This window comes from Homarus americanus, unplaced genomic scaffold, assembly GCF_018991925.1.
Source record: "Homarus americanus isolate GMGI-L3 unplaced genomic scaffold, GMGI_Hamer_2.0 scaffold19318, whole genome shotgun sequence".
NCBI classification, from domain to species: domain Eukaryota; kingdom Metazoa; phylum Arthropoda; class Malacostraca; order Decapoda; family Nephropidae; genus Homarus; species Homarus americanus.
This window is the reverse complement of record NW_024732238.1, coordinates 251,465-269,204: the sequence shown is the minus strand read 5'-3', so window position 1 is coordinate 269,204 and position 17,740 is coordinate 251,465. Positions and strand designations below refer to the sequence as shown.

Here is a 17,740-nt window from a genome sequence, read left to right as displayed (position 1 = left end):
CTAACAATGTACAACAGTGAACTGACTGACTGCCTGACTTGTTAGTAAGCTGACAATTGGTAAAGAGGAGAAACTAAAGTAAGTAAAGTTTGTTTGCTAGCAAAGCTAAATGACTGTTGATCTGGTTAGGACTGAAGTAAGATAGAAAACAATTTTCTGATAAGAAAACTCTCCAAGTTCATGAGGATTTCTCAGCAATCAGTGATGGAATGTCATTCTTGATGGGTGTACAGTGCAATACTGTATAGCAGTTTTCTGTTGTGTGACTAAACAATTTAGTAACATCTCTTTCGAACTTATAACTTGACCACTGGCTTAAATGGCAATAAATATTATTAATTTATTCAAGCTAATTGGTCATGTGTTTTGTTAATATTTTGGAGTAACACTTTTTCTCTCAGAATTTAAAACTACAGTACTGTATTGTGCCTGTACTGTAATGTGTTTATCTACTTTAGTACATCCAGGTTAACATAAGATGCTTAAAATTAGAACATAAAAATTAAAGATGGTGAGTAATGAGGCATTACCAGACTCCTGTAATTATAATATTCAAAGAGTCATAAGGATAAATATTACCTAAATTTCAGCTTTCTGACCCCAGATCCTTCACCAGCATGTGAAGGACTACTATACTGTACTTATATGGAGATTTTCAACAAAATCAAAATGTTCATAATATGAGTACTGTACTGTACAGTACATAGCATTACAGCTTTATTGAGCTGTTATGAATAAAGGATCTCTTTTGGAATAAGTAAGTTGATGATAACTGACAGGTATAGTACCTTTCACATATGTTGAGAAGCAGCAGTTTTATAGTCCTTCACAGGTACTGTACAGTAGAGATGTTTTAAAGTAATGGTCACCTGGTTGGTGCCAGTAAATTCCTAATTTGTTTTGATAATTCTAACTTTCTAAACGATTGAGAAATAGTTAAGATCTGTCTGTCTGTCTGTCTATAATTGGTTTATCACATAGACTTCAGACTGAACAATAATTTCTAATAGCCAGTGACTTTCTCTCTGGACTTTGAGTGGGTCAAGTGTGTCAACCACTTGTGGCCCACACCAGGAATACTGTCACAATAACTATTTAAAGATGATGAAACTTAAATATTTACTTTATAAAATTTCAACATTAGCAAGAACTATTCTTCTACAAAACTATACAGTACAGTATATACTATATACTGCACTGTACTTGTATTAAGATCTCTTCTTACAATTATTCTCTTGATTTTTTTTTGCCTTATAGTGGTTCTCAGACTAGACTTATTTTGAATTATGAAAAGTACTGGTCTCACTTAATACCCACAACACACTATTATCTCACTAGTACGGTACTTGTACACATATTTCAGTATTTTTTATGTACCTTCTACCACTGTCACCAAATTATCCAAACTTATTTTTTCTTGTCAGAGATGGAGGTCATAAACAAAAGCCTGAACATGTACAACACACCAACTATAAGTGCTGATGGTAAACTAAACTTAATGGCACACCTTTTACCCAAAACTTAAATAGTACTGTATTAGGTTTTCCTGATGTTTAGAGTTTTATTATCCATCTTTATCTTATAAGGACTTGTGTGTATTTACCCCCAACACAAAATTTATGGGAAACATCAAACTGATCCTGACAACTACTGTATTGTACTGGTAATCACTCTCTAATCTTGGTAAGTGCTCAGAACACTCAAGTTTTTCCATACTATTGTACACTGTTTCAACCTTACTCCTATATTAGCATTATGAATCAATAACTAATATTGAAGTAAAAATTGTCAGCTTTCAGCAAAAATGTCTTTGAATAGTAAAAGAATTGAGACCAATAAAAACTTTTTATGTCATAAATAATATGTAATACAGACCCGGGCAAACATGTGATCATATACAATAACAATATAACAGTAGTAGTTAGACAACACAGCAGTGGAAAAAGTGAATATCTGTGAAGACTGATGATTGTGTGGTTGGGCCTCTGTCTGCTGATGGCCACTTGTTAGATGTCTAATATGGAACAGGGCAGTGTAATGTAGGACAAAATTAAGAAGTAACTTGGAAAGATTCTAATGTGTTAAATATATGACTGTACTGTACTATATTTTTTATGAGATAATCTAAAGAACTGTACAGTATACTATAAATTATGGATACTCTGTACATTCCTTGTCTGAATTTGTATGTGCATTTACATTCATTGGTAATTTGCAGATAGGAAGAAGCAATAAGGCATTTGAGGTTGTATATGTGTGTACTTGTGTAAGGGACAGTGTGACAGGAGCACTACAGTGTTCTTGATGTAGTAGTCAAAGTGTAGAATAATAATGAATTTGTGTTGTATTTCTTAGGGTGTTACCTTGATTTCAACTCCTCCAGCACTAAGTTTTTCTTCTTCTGTCTTCTCTCTTACCATTTGTTCTTTAATTTGTATAACCTATTGTCTTGGGCACTAGTTAAAGATGAGGTCCTTGTAGTGAGTGAGGAGATAGGCAATGGAAACACAGCAGTTTGTGGAGGTGCGGACCACAGTGGTGCGGTCAGCACGCTCGAAATTGGCCTTCACAATCTCGTAGTACTTGCCGTCACTGTCGAGGGAAAAAGTGGATGAGAGAGAATGTCAATGATGAAGTAGTGGATATATGAAATAGCAGGTAGAACACATCTAACCAGTAAGGTTTATTATACAAGATCCAGTAGACACCAGACAGGATTTGGTATGTAAGATTTACAAAGAAACACACACAAAATGTTAATATATGGGGAGACTTGCCAAACATGAGCCTGAAAAACAATACGCCAGGTACTCACGCAAGGACGAGACACTTGAGTCTAAGGCACTTCACACGCATGGTATCGATAGCCTTCTGGCTCTTGTCGGAGAAGCGGAGAGATTCAGGGTCCCAAGAGATTTCGAGACGCTCCATATTCATGCCATAGGTGGCAATGTTGTCCAGCAGACCATCTACGTGAATCTTGCCCATAAGACGATATGACAGGTTCTCCGTCAGACCCATTCGCAGGATCCTAAAAAAGTAAGATATGAGATTTTTTATCAGAGTCTGTGAGTAACTGAACACATATAAGAGGTACCAGTACCCTCTCATTTGGTTTCTGAAGAGACCAAGAAAGTCACACACACACTCCATAAAGTTTGTGAAAAAGACCAAATGAGGAACTATTCTCTTATCAGACTACACTCTGTAAACATCAGAGCTCTTGACTGGTAAGTGGAAACTCAAGAACTAAGTTTGAATTGGGAGAGTAATTCCTCATCCATTCTCTCTTGTTTTCTCACTCATCTTATCCTCTCTATACTGCCCTAATTTCTCTTATTACAGTAATGTGATATTCTCTATATCTATTTTTCCTCATCCTTTTTCCCTTCTTGTCTTCCCCCAGTCTCTTCTCACCTGATGTTCTTGAGGGCGGGCATGACATTAGAGCAGAGAGAGTCGGTGCACTGTGGGATGCCAGAGAGGACGAGGCCACGCAGGTTTTGTCCGTACCTCGCCAGGAACTTATAAAGTCCCTCTTCTGTCAGGTTGTCACACAGGTCCAGGTCGAGGGCAATCAGGCTCTTCAGGTTGCCTCGCTCAGTCCATGCCTTCAGCACCTTCAACAGGAGAAAACACTAGAGTCAAGCAGGTGAATGGGTTGATCCTCCTGGTCAATACCCAAACAGAAAGCCTTCCAACTGTGACCAAAAACTGATGGTGTATAGAGTTTAGGGATCCATGTGCAAACTAGAAGTTTAATGTACTTCAAGAACTCTATTTTTTGACAGATATGCAGAAAGATGAAGTCAGGGATGTTATTCAGCTGAAACTTACCATTGAGGGAGGAAGAATAAGGATATTTACTGTCATGGCCTTGGAAGGATATTGAGAGTCTTGGGAGAAGGTGTACTTATCCCTTTGAAATTATAATTATACAGTCTTGAGAAAAATTTTAAATCCTAAGACAATACACAGTTCTGAGAAAGTACAGTACAGTACAGTACAACATGCACAAGATGATTAATGTATATACTGTATATTCCTGGTAGTGTACTAAGGGCCCACCGTACTCACAGTGTCATTGATGCCATCTATCTGTCCTGCACTGAGCCACCTGATAGCTGGTATGCGGGTGAGGATGTCAATGAGGCAGTCAGTGGAGAGGTCAGTGGCCGAGACGTCCAGCTCCTGCACAGACGACTTCTCCCACTCTGCTGCCATCACCTGGTCATTCTGCAGGCCTTTACAATACCACAGAGGGCAGTTACAGGTCAATAAAGGCCAGAGCAATCATCTAGTCATTGTGCAGGCCTGTACAACACCATACTGGTCAGGGAAGGTCATTTTTGTCATGATACAAGTCAAATATAGGATACAGGCAATATATATATATTATCAACTTTCGCCTGGTAGTTTTGTAAACTTACTGAAAATTAAGTATAGGTCTTAGCCATCTCTGCACAGGCCTAGTGAGAAGGGTGTTATCCAGTGTTATCTTGGTACTATTGTTTCCTCCAGTTCTAACACTGGGCTATAAAGGTTGTAATACAGAACAGACCTACTGCCCAAATGATTAGGAAGTTGACAAGTGGTAAAATGATAAATAAAATTAACTAAAAAAATAAGTAGAAGAGCAGGAGGCATAACTTGGGAGAGTGATACAAGATGAGTGGAGAAAGCTACAGGAAATGGCTACAACAATGAGTAAAAAATATCTACACACTCATATCCTCAACCTACATACATACACAGTATATAAAGGGAATGTTGAACATCCACAGTGACTGACAGCTGTCTGTACCTTAAGGACACATTAGCAGCTCAAATGTATCACAGACTTATTTTTGGAACCCTTGAGTCTGATATGACCAGTTAAGTGAGGAAGGTATTGTAGGGAGGCACGAGGCTCAGTACTCACTACACTGCTGCATTAGGAGGCACTTGAGCTTCTTACATCTGCTGAGCAAGATCTTGAGTGCAGACCCATTCACCTTAGAACAGAAGTTGACTGCCATACACTCCAGCTGCAAGGTTAGGTTATATTAGGTCAACTGAGGTGTGTGACATGTATACACTTCAAAACCAAGTCATATTAAGTGAGTTATCTAACTGATATGCACTCAGAGCTGAAAGTTTAGGTCAGGTCATGTGAATATTCAATTGACTCAATATCTGGTTCATTCGACTGGTATCACAAGGGCCAGCTGGTTCACCTAGCCAGATACTCGCCTGGATACAGTTTGAGCTGAAGGCCTCAATGTGGGAGTCGTCGACGAAGTTGATGCCGTAGAGGTTGACTACCTTGAGGTTGGGTGTGGAAGACTTGAGCTTGTGGATGTTGATGACCTCGTAAATTTCCTCCTCCTCTTCATCTGCCTTCTCATATGTGCCTGCAATACACCATTATGATCAGGGAGGCAGTGTGGGAGAGAGAAGGGAGGAAGAGGCAAGCAAAGAGAAAGAAATGAGACAAGGAGAGATCAGGGAAGGTGGAAGAGAGAAGCAAGACAAAGGGAGAGTTGAGGCAGAGAGGGAGAAGAGGGAGAACAGCAACACAGTATTCTTCCTGCAAGACCTGCGTATAACATCATCACTCTGGTAAGTTAATTATATATTTTTCTATAATCACATCAGTAGTATCGTCAAATAATACAAGTTTTAATGTAGGTCAATGAATAATTTTCAACTGAATTTACCTTAATTTCTCTGGGTGTGAAGAGGACAAAGGAATATAGTATGGTAAGTGTCCTTGCTACACCACAAGGACACACACACGAGACTCACCCACTAGATGAAGCACCTCGAGGCCATTGATAAAGTTGTAGATCTTCCTCATGAAGCCCTCCATGAAGATCACCTCAGACAGACAGATGCACATAGTCCGCAGCTTTGTGGGGAACGCCTGTAGGCGGTGACGAGCATTAGGGTCATGACACATTGTAAAGCTCGATGGTTTATGGTGTTAAGAATTTAGAGATCACCTGATGAAAACAGTAACCCCCAGTTTATTTTGCTTGAAGATTACACACCTTATTGTTACATTTATACATTTTTTAAAATAATCATTAGAGACAATGGTTTTTCAGGATTTTTTTTTACCTTGATGCCATGTTTAAGTGATCGTTGAGGAACCTGGTCAGACACCATCCTTTGTTGTCGCTATAGTGAGGTTAGTAGTCGTTGAAGTGAGGTCAGTGATCACTGAGATGAAGTTAGAGGTCATTCAGATGAGGAAGATTAGCAACACGACCTGCTGGGAGTTTCGTGGGTTTAATAAACACCATGGTCATAGCTATGGTATCTGGTTGTTGTTAAATGAAGCGAGAGGTCATCAAGGTAAGATTAGTAGTCGCTGAGTTAACACTAGAAGTCGTTCAGGCAAGGTTTAAGAGACACAGCCACACCTCTGAAGGGTAGGATAAAATCACTCGTGGTCGCTGTACTGGTACCTGCATGTCGTTGAAATCGTGAAGCTGCATGGCTGAGGAAAAGTCGAGTAGGAGGGCAGTGAGGTTGGGACACTTAGCGGCCAGCTCGTGCAACACCGGGTGGGTGATTACGTCCATCGGCATCTCCAAGTACCTCAGTGATGCCCCAAACCTTGCACTGGGGATAGGGGGGTTAGTTATAAACATATGGAAATTAAAGTCTATACCGTCAATCAATCAATAAGAGTACCATCCATACATCTGATGGTTGGGGACCAAAGGCCTCCACTCTAAATGTTCTCAACTGTTTTTACCATTTCTCTAGTCTCTGCCGTCCCCTGGGCCTGGCCCTCCTTCCCTCAACTTTACCCTTTAATATTTCTGTTTTACAGTATATATATATATATATATATATATATATATATATATATATATATATATATATATATATATATATATATATATATATATATATATATAATGTGATAATCTCTCAAGTTCCAATTATTTTTTCCCTTTTCTCCCTGTCTTGTCCTTAGTCTATCTTTTGTTTCCCTACTTTTCTCCCTCCGCTCCTCTCTTCATCTTCCAGCTATCCCTACATACGTCCAACCGCTGTTTCCCTGCTATCTCTACTCTCTCCCTTTCCTTGACATCAGTGTATCCTCTCCCTCACCCTGCCATCTCCACACCGTCCCACCCTCCCTCACCTTACCTGATGAGATAGAGAAGGGCCTCGATGCTGTTGACACACAGCCCATGACACTCTGGCCTGAGGGACACAGCGCTCCACAGGTTGGTGTTGTAAGCGATGGTCCTCCACTTCTTGCAGACCCGGGCGTTGTTGATGATCTCCCGGTGTGACAGGTAAGAGAAGATCCTCAGCAGTACCTTGTCTGGCAGCTTGTCAATCGTCTGTGTGAGGGAAGGTAGGAGGTTTAGTGCCTAGTGGGATGGTATGTTTGGTGCCTTTGGGAGGGATAGGGGTGGAATACAGCTGTCAGCCAATCATAATTATTCACAGAAAGGGAACTTAAGCTGTCAGTCAATTGTATAATTTGACAATCAGACACACTGCCTAGCTAAGTAAAACATCACAATAGATTACTGACGCTTTAACATAATAAATGACCCCCAAAACACCCTAATTTTCCTGTAAATGAATGAATGATTATGAATACTCGTACACTGAAATATATTAGCGCCGCAACAGCCAGGGTCGAATGGCGCCGGAGATAATTAATGGTAAAATACAAGTTAAAATCAAGATGACGGAATACCAAAAACCGGAAATAAAATGACCACAAAGGAAACAAGAATAAATAAACCTACAAAAGATACAGGAGGCCAGTCTCCTTCAAAAACATCATAGTCTCACCCTCCGGGCAGCATAACCCCAACCCCCCAGTGTAAACCATCTCTCCCGCGGCGTGGTACATTAATTAATTTAGCCTGGGCTAAAACCTCCAAAGAGCTTTTTCAGGTTGTCCTGAATCTGAATAAACAAACAAAAACAAAATATCGTACTAGGCTAGAGGATCAAACTCAGCAAACACGTATCGGATACTAAAAGACACCTATAGTCGCTATTGATAAGGGTTGAAGTTCTGTGAGAAGTTTAGAGTTCGAGGAACTGTACGAGATACAAATTGTCTAGTTTAAAAAAAAAATGGAAGAAATGAGAATACAATTGCATTGAATATTCATGCCAATAGACACTCAGTAAACTATATATTGATTATCACTAATTTAATACCATAGAAATGTAAAACTAGCATATTCCCTTTTTTTCAAATGCCGTGTATATAATAGGGAAATAGGGAAATTTTGTGACAAAAAGGGAATTTTTGAAGATTCATTAGGGAAATTTGGCCGAGGATACCTTGCACCACTGACCACTATACAGTGTCAGAATCCTTGTTGATTAAATTTCATTGTATATTTATGTTGTCGTTTTTGTGCGGGATGTTTTTGTTGTATCTTAAGTTGTCTGTGCTTGTGAAGGATGAAGAGAGTTTACAAGAATTTATCTGTCAACATGGACTAGTTGGCATTACACAATGCCGATTTAAGAAATTTGCTTTCATTGGTATCAAAGTAAGTTCTTTCTGGGTAATATTCCAGGGGTAGGTTTGGTTGGTTAGGTCAGGTTCTAAGATGTTTTGTGCATTGTCGTTTACATTTTAGTGTTGGTATCATGCAGATAGTATCCCCAGAAATTTAAAAGTCCTTTTGAACCTCCAAGGAAACATAATTCCCGAATACGGCCTTGACTGCAAGATGCTCTTCATTCGAGAAAAGTGTGATAAACGAAGTATGACCTGAAGAGAAGATACCATAGCATATTTCGCCTAAAAATTAACCACCCAAACCTAACCTAACACATAATACTAATTTAACCTAACTTACCAGAATTATATAACGTAACCCCTGAGGTAATGTTAGAGTGGGTATCTCTAAATGAAATAAGCTGAGGTGTCTAATCTTAAGGTGATCCTTAACGAAAAGTATAATCAGTAATAACACAGAACAGAAGATAAATAATAAAAGTTGAGAGATAATTGGTCGAGTTATAACTTAAACTTCCGCCTCTTGTTATCACTCCCCCGTACGTGCTGGAGGTCGTCGCTCTTATTGAACATCTGCTGGTGTGATGTGTTTATCGCGGTAGAGTGGGACGTAACACCTCACTGCTACGAGTAGAGTCTTAGTGGTAATACGTGAATCGAGAGAAGCTATTTTTGGCATCACATGAATCTAGTGAAGTAGTTTTCTATCACCATTTGTACACACCCAATAACTCGTAAGTACACTGTAGTACATAGTGGTGAAGTTTTATAGCCCATTCAGGTACAATAATACTGTACAAAATTACTTTGTGGTATATAAATACATTTTAAGCGACTTGTATAACCATCTCTGCCAGGGGGAGTATTCTAACATACATCTCTTCATAATAATGTAGATACATTGACATTAATTCAGCATGCATATAGTACAGACAATGCAGGTATACACTGTACAGTACATAGACCGTGCAGGTATACAATGTATAGTACATAGACCGTGCAGGTATACAATGTCCATAGACAGTGAGTAGACGTTAAGGCGCCAATAGGAGAGTGCGTACAATTATAGCATTATATTTATGCAAGAGGCAGGTATGGTGTACAAGTCTAGATGGACAAGACAACAAAGATAGACAAGCGATTCAGACACGGTGCTTCCCAACAGACACAAGCCACCACACTCCAAGGTGCCTCGCCGTCCCGAACAAACTTTCGGGCCACCTCTTGGTATTTGGCCGCTAAACCCGCCTCTCAACCTTAATTTCTTATCTGCTCTGTCTTGTGAAAAGCTAAAGCTATTCATTCAAAATAAGGATAACATATATTCTCCAGATTGCGTCATGCTATATAACCTGTATTTGAGGGACACGTTAACAGTCTGAAGGTGTTATCTTGGAAGTGATAATTTATTACCGAATTCATCAAGACTCCTTCCAGGGTTACACGCTCTACTTTATCCTTTTTGCTACTGATCGGTTCGTTAGCCGCTTGGGCGGTCGGTCACGTCTCTGTTACATACTGTTGGCAGGTACTGGGCATGCACTGGGTATCTGAACCTGCTCCCAGTGTTGGTCAAATGTGGTTTTGAATGAGCTCACACTCGGTGCCGTCACAACACTGGCAGATTGTTGCAAGAGTTCACAACTCTCCAAAAAACAAATTTGCCCTCAAAGTTTTATGGATTTGTAGCTTCTTCAACCTGAGGCTGACCTAAAATGGGGCGGGCATTCCCCAGTTCCAGGTATGAACACTCCACCAAGTAATGTCCTCTAAGTTGTACACACTGGAGTCTATTTTTTTTTGTATCTTTATCATGGCAACTCATTTTTTTTGCTCGACCTATACAGTACTGTATATCGTGTGGAATTTAGAATGACAGTCAACCATGCAAGCTACGTGAGAGGTGGTGGCAGGTATCTCGATTTCAACAGGCATCATATGTTCAGTCTTCCACACCTGTTCTTCCCGTACACACCTGTGGCGGGCGATGACGAATGAGAGAGAGAGAGTACAGTACTTCTCCCTTCTCTTCTCTTCTCTCCTTCTCTTTTCTACCTCACTTATACACAGTGTACCCAATGAGGTTGACGAACTTTATTGCATCTCGTGAGCCTCGTACAGGTGTTAACTGCACTCGTTGTCTACAATTGTTGTACACCTGTGGGTATGTGATCACTGGTCTCCCGTAACACCTGTGACCAGCTGTCCTATATGTCAAACGCCTAGTGTAAATGAACTGTTGTCATGGTTCATAAAGTTGGTGTACAATAATATTAATTAATATTTATTATTATTATTATTATTATTACTCACTGATCTACTGAGGCCAACGACAGTAGATTCATCAAGCATTTTCCATATTTATTCTGTTGTCGATATTCTTACTTATGGTTTATGTCTATAGTACTGTACAAATTAACCAAATAACAGCGTATTCGTATAACATTAAAATTTATTCGGAAAACGTTGAAGAACATTTGTATTGTTGCTCATCAAGGTTACAAACACTTGTTAAAGACACACACATACGCATGGTCACACTAGCCATTCATTGTTTATCGGAGACTCATTACTATCAAAAACTTATTCAGTAATTCGAAACTTTGCAAATACAGGTATATGAAAAAAATAAATAAATTAATAACTTAGTAAAAACTAAATGAATATACAAAAATAAATGTACGAAAAGCCATACAAATAATAGAAAAATACAGCGTTAAACTCCTGTCTTTCCGGAGGTGACTGTGGCATTAAGCAGTAAATAACTACGATCTTGTTTACATAAAAAAACGATTTAAGTTCTACAAGTTTAAAAACAATATTTTATTTAGAGGTAATATCACGGCAGTCGTGTTTGCAGGTGAGAAAATGAAAGTTGAGGGAGGCGGACAGGACCGTGGTAAAGGTGTGATCAGCATCGTCGAAGTCCGTCATGAAAGCAGCGTCGGCGGTGAGTTGCGTCCACGCCTGCATCTTGCCGTTCTTACTATACCGCTCTCACGAATATTTTGTATACTCAAACGTTCCCTCACACCAAGTCCTCCTGTGCACCAGTTTACATTCACTAAATCACCTAGAACAACGTTCCCTCACACTAAATCTTTCTGTTCACCAGTTTACATTCACTAATTCATCTTCTAATATCAGTTTTGGTGTCTTGAATTCCCCATTCCACTGTCACGCGATCAGTCTTCATTTACACCAGTATGTCCTTCAGTTTTATTAGTTTTCTTTAGTCTAGGTTTCTTGTTTTTCAGTCTCTTAATATTTTTTTTGTCTTTTCTTTTGTATTATCGTTCAATAATTATTTTCTCTCGCTTTTCTTATCTTTGTTTAATCCGTTTTAGTCTTTCTTTATCACTATATCTTTCTTTTAGTCTTGTTTCGTCTGGATTAATAGATAAATAATAATGTGCTGCTGTAGAATATGACATTTGTGTTTGTGGTTCAACTCGTCTCCATAAACGCCCATCGAATCTTTTCCCACAAGTCCAAATATTACCAGATATTCCTCCAGTGGACAAAATACCACCAGATATTCCCTTACTGGACAAAATACTACTAGATATTCACCCTGTGGACAAAATATTACCAGATACTCTCGCATACACAAGCACACATATAGAATAGAATTCGGAGAAAGAGAAATTTGTCACAAGTAAATGTCGTATTTTTAATGATAGACTTTAGTCATCGAGCGTTGCCAAGGAGGTGATGAAATCGGAGTGTGGTTGGATGGTGTGTGTGTGTGTGTGTGTGTGTGTGTGTGTGTGTGTGTGTGTGTGTGTGTGTGTGTGTGTGTGTGTGTGTGTGTGTGTGTGTGTGTGTGTGTGTGTGTGTGTGTCTCCTACCTACCTACCACCTGTCTGCCACACATCACCCAGACTGTCACTCACCCTCACATAGTCGACATAATCAACCATCTCTTGTCACCTCCATAGCTCACCTCTATATAAATACACCCTAGGAACTTGCCCCTTCCTCCCTCCCTCCCTTCCTCCCTCTCTCTCACGTAAACACCCAAACACACAGACCTAGAAGAGCAAATGTGACTTCGAAATTGCAATAAGATTCTACCGTAATGAGTGGATTTCTATTGACTAATTTCGGGATAGGATTAACGCAAGAATATTTGGATCACGTGAAGATTAGTCCCCCTCTGATGTTTAAATAGCCCAATGGTACTTAGTGGGGGGTAAGGTTAGGTTAGGTGAAGTAGTTAGGTGGAGGGTAGGTGCGACATTGTTACCATCTAGGGGTATATACAGTATTGAAGTTACCTGTACGGCCGTACCCATACTCTTGGCCACTGCTGGGTACGGCCCTCCCTTCCCTCACCTCACCCTTCATCTCCCTCCTTCAACTCCCTCTCTTCACCTGCATTTTTCACCTTCCCCCCACCTGCCCCCCTTCACCTGCCTCCTCCACCTGCCCCTCACATGTCCAGCTCATTTATACCGCTCTCTCACACACAACTGTTCATCGTTCATCATGTCGTAAAACAAATCATAAATGCATAATTAAATAAGTAATTGTTGCTCCTCGTGTAACGAGGATGAACGGCCTTAGGGCCACGAATTTGTTTAAGGTGTAGAAGCTGCCGCCAACACAACAACCACACCCTAAGTTAACGAGTTGCTTTCCCAGTGTCAAGGAATAGTCCGAGAAGACCGGACAACTCGCTAACTGCACTGGCTTACCGTTACCACGGAACACGATCCGCAAATCGATTAACATCCAGGTTCCTAATTACTGCTTGGTAGACGGAGGCAAATGGCGTGAAGAAACTTGCCCATAGTTTCACAATGCCCGGGGATCGAACACTGGTCCGCATGTTCGCGAGGCGAGCATGCTGACCATTATACCACTGGTTGTCGAACATACATACATACACACAAACAACCTCACTTTATTGATATGACTTCCGCTTGCATGTCACCAGCTGATTTCAAACAGTTATCAACAGTGAGCGGTGAACCCATTAAGCTGTTGGGACTCTTGAGGCCACGGGAGAAAAAACACCAGGCCATTGACGATGTTTATACTCACATACCACTGAAAATATACCTCTGACGTCATACCGGAAGGTAGGGTCTCACACACTACTAAATTTCGCTTCTACAATTACGGTATTATTTTTGATAACTAATATTCATCTGACGTTAAATATATTAGTGATTTAGGAGTGTGTATTAAGATGGTAGCCAAGATGGCGTCGGAATTACACTGAGACTCTACTGTAAAATAAGGCGTAAGATCACCTGAGGAATCTCCATCCCAGTTGAAGATTAATTACGCTTACCTAACCTAACCTAACCTAACCTCATCCCTCCAGATAGTGTTAGGTTAAGTTAATCTGGAGGTTAAATAAGCTTGAGGTGTTAATCAGGGAAGAATAACAATAGGCACTAAGAGTCCTGGCTGTGGGTGACGGCTGTCCTGTTGACTCTGGACCACCGACAACACAAACACTGCACCCACGCCAGTCTTACGCCCACGTCACTCTTATACACGCCCACGTCTCTCTTATACACGCCCACACCACGCCACTACGCCCGTTCAACCACCACGTTCACATTGTATTACGCCCGTTCACCCACCACTACGCCTGCACCACTAACACGCATCACGCCCATACCACACCACTATGCCCGTCCACCCATCACGTCCACACCACGCCACCATGCCTATTCACCACCCACTACGCCCATCAACCAACTCCACACCTACAAGTTCTGACCAAATCTACCCACTAATACGCCCACGACAATAAGCTTATCAACCACCAGCACGCCCGCACGCCCACAGCAGCACTAGCCTGTCTCCAGCACCAGCAAGAGTATGACTGAGGGCTGCGTCAGTTCCAACCCTCATGAAGGGAGTTTTTTGTGACACCTGCCACGCCCGTCTGACCTACACCACCCTCACGCCCACCTACACCAACACACCCACCTACACCACCCTCACGCCCACCTACACCACCTACAGGACTATCTTACCTGGCCGGGATCACCTTAACATAATAAATAATTAAGTAAACAAACAAACAGGTGTAAGGAAATGTAACAAATATTAAGGTGTGTAAAGGTAATTATCACTTTTTCTTAGTCATTCTTGGGTTATATCTGTAGATCACTTTAAGACTAACCACCCCAACTTATTTTACCTGATGATTAAACACCTTAGCCCTACCTGGGGGTTGGGTTGGGTGGGGTTAGGTTTGCGTTAGGTTAGGTTAGGGTATCTTAGGTTAGTGTTAGGTTAGGGTATCATAGGTTAGTGTTAGGTTAGGTTAGGGCAGGTTAGTGTTAGATTAGGTTAGGACAGGTTAGTGTTAAGTCAGTGTCACGGTAGGTTAGGTTAGCGTTAGGATAGGTTTAATTAAGTTAGGTTTGGTTACAGTTTGGTCAGGGTGTTTAACCATCAAGTGAATTAAACTAGGGTGCCTAATCTTCACATACACTGAGCCTTCATTAAAACCTGAACACTGCCAATATCCTCAGCACCACAGACGCACACAATCAGGAACACGTCCAGAGATTTATGAGCCGCCTTCAACATATACCCCCGAGTGTAGACTTTAATAACACGTATAGCAGCTGTCTCTCCGGCGAACAGAGGGAGAGAGAGAGAGAGAGAGAGAGAGAGAGAGAGAGAGAGCGAGAGTGTGTGTGTGTTGTTCTTAATGTTAGCGGCTAGAGTACCAGGAGTTATGTTCTCTTCTATGATAATGGTTAAGTTAGGTTAGGCTAGGCTAGGTTAGGTTAGACTAGGTCAGGTTAAGTTAGGTTAGGTTAGGCTTGGCGATGTTTTATGGCTTCCTTGCATCCATAAGACAGTTTCTATCATAATCGACCGTCCTTAAAGTGTGGATCAACCTCTTATAAAACCTAAACCATAAAAATACTATTGGGTTCCTCAAACAAGTCACCCCGGGGTAGACGCTATCAAGGACTCACGATGGTTGGTGTAAAGTGTCAACAAACCTATAGGTAAACAGTGTACTTTAAACACATGATACTGTTACTCCCTGGGGGTCATAAAAGAGCCTCTACACCCAGATTTCTTCAATAAAATAAGCAAGAGAGAGAGTGAGAGAGAGGTATAAAATTATCTTAACTCTCTATACTTCTGTTCTTTTTCTATTGGTCAATATATTTGTTTTTATTTTTTATTTTAGAATTGATCCTTAACGAGCTTTGTTTCTTCCGCCTCAGGAGAGAAGAGCCTTCCACCTCACCCTTGTCTTCCTGCCCTACTTCATGGTTCCTTGCCTTCTCAACTCCCTCCCTCCCTCCCTCCTTCTATGTCTCCCTTCCCACCTCCCAACTTCCCTCTCTCCCTTCCTCCTCTCTCTCCCTTCCTCCCTTCCTTCCCACCTCCCTCTTTCTCTCTCTCCGTCCCCCCTCTTCTCCATCCCTCCGTACCTCATTGCCATATCAATCTCTACCCGGTCTAAGTGATCATCATCTCTCACACACACACACACACACACTGTTGGATTCCAGCCTTTCCAGTACGGTGGTCCATTTCAACTCTCTCTCTCTCTCTCTCTCTCTCTCTCTCTCTCTCTCTCTCTCTCTCACTTAATGGTAGGGCGTTAGGCGCCTGCAGGCTGTTGTCTTAGTCATATATGAATATTTTAAATATCATTGTGTGGAATAATAATAATAAATAATAATGATAATGATAATAATTAACTGTATGCGTGTGCTTATGTATGTATGTATGTATGCCTGTACCCTGTATTTGTGTGTGTGTGTGTGTGTGTTCACGACCTTGGTTATATTTAACACGCGGCGGCCAGAGAGCTCGAGCACGCTCACCTGGGTTAACGTGAGTGAATATTCAAGAAACAAACATATATAAATATGCACAGATACATGTACACACAAAACGCACACATCTATACACACAAACATAGTCATACACAAAACTATACGCACAAACACACACACACACACACACACACACCACGACGTTAATTAATATGTATATATCATTTACATAAAAATTATCTCTGTACCTTATGTTATCACTATACAAATTACTGTACCTGTGCTTTACCTGTCAATAGGTAATGGTTCAGGCGTTACTGTATTGCCTGTATCTGAACATTACAAAAGTCACCTGAGGAGAACTATCTTGGCACAGGTTGAGTACAGACAGACAACTTGTGGTCAACAGACAGACAGACACTTATGATTTATTCTCTTTACACTGTTCTGACGTTCTTTCTTATTGTTATTATAAATTAAACTGATCTGAACCATTCTCAAGATCTTTAGATAAACAGACAGACAGGTAAATGGACCTTCTGAACCTTTTTTAACGATATGCGTAAATATTTTTACCAAAAGAGCTATTTTAAATGGATAGTATCCACTTACGTCAAAAATTTAATCGTCCCTGTAGTCATTTAATCTGTGGCAATGCTGAGGACTCTATCTGTCTCTCAGTGTCAGTCATTCCTGGGAAGGACCATGGTGGAGTCTTTCTGACAGGGTTGAGGGCGCCTAGGCTGTCAAAGTTGGCTACTTCCCGCCACTCGACTATTTTTGGCAGGCTGGCTAGCTATATACCCCGCCAACCTGAGCTGCAGTGGCCTGGGAGAAACGTGGCAACTTTGGGAGGTAAATGTGGCACTATGTGAGGTAAACGTAGCAACTATGTGAGGTAAACGTGAGGTAAACTTAGTAGTTCTGGGAGGTAAACGTGACACAATGGGAGGTAAACGTGAGGTAAACTTAGTAGTTCTGGGAGGTAAACGTGACACAATGGGAGGTAAACGTGAGGTAAACTTAGTAGGTAAACTCTGGGAGGTAAACGTGACGGAGGTAAACAATGGGAGGTAAACAAGGTAAACTTAGTAGTTCTGGGGTAAACGTGACACAATGGGAGGTAAACGTGAGGTAAACTTAGTAGTTCTCTGAGGAGGTAATGTAAACACTTAATGGGAGGGGGTGTAAACGTTAAACTTAGTAGTTCTGGGAGGTAAACGTGACATAATGGGAGGTAAACGTGAGGTAAACTTAGTAGTGGGAGGTAAACGTGAGGTAAACTTAGTAGGTAAACGTGAGGTAAACGTAACACAAAGGAGTAGGTAAACGTGAGGTAAACTTAGTAGTTCACGTGACACAATGGGAGGTAAACGTGAGGTAAACTTAGTAGTTCTGGGAGGTAAACGTGACACAATGGGAGGTAAACGTGAGGTAAACTTAGTAGTTCTGGGAGGTAAAC

The 17,740-nt window shown here is 40.8% G+C and overlaps 1 protein-coding gene across 6 annotated transcripts in view; it reads right to left on the bottom strand.

The window, feature by feature from the left end:
- Positions 1-1,831: 1,831 nt before the first annotated feature.
- Positions 1,832-17,740, bottom strand: part of LOC121868249 (F-box/LRR-repeat protein 2-like) — a 62,535-nt gene continuing 46,626 nt past the window's right edge. For 5 of the 6 annotated variants that reach the window (XM_042368611.1, XM_042368607.1, XM_042368606.1 and 2 more), the window contains 9 exons: positions 7,147-7,346; positions 6,453-6,609; positions 5,788-5,905; positions 5,233-5,393; positions 4,922-5,027; positions 4,078-4,244; positions 3,418-3,620; positions 2,816-3,031; positions 1,832-2,592 (listed from right to left, as the gene is read on the bottom strand). In XM_042368611.1, coding sequence (XP_042224545.1) covers positions 2,457-2,592; positions 2,816-3,031; positions 3,418-3,620; positions 4,078-4,244; positions 4,922-5,027; positions 5,233-5,393; positions 5,788-5,905; positions 6,453-6,609; positions 7,147-7,346 — 1,464 coding nt within the window. In that variant the 3' untranslated portion in view covers positions 1,832-2,456. Of the gene's footprint in view, positions 2,593-2,815; positions 3,032-3,417; positions 3,621-4,077; positions 4,245-4,921; positions 5,028-5,232; positions 5,394-5,787; positions 5,906-6,452; positions 6,610-7,146; positions 7,347-11,395; positions 11,763-17,740 lie in introns of those variants that run through there. The other variant, XM_042368610.1, reaches the window with a different exon arrangement.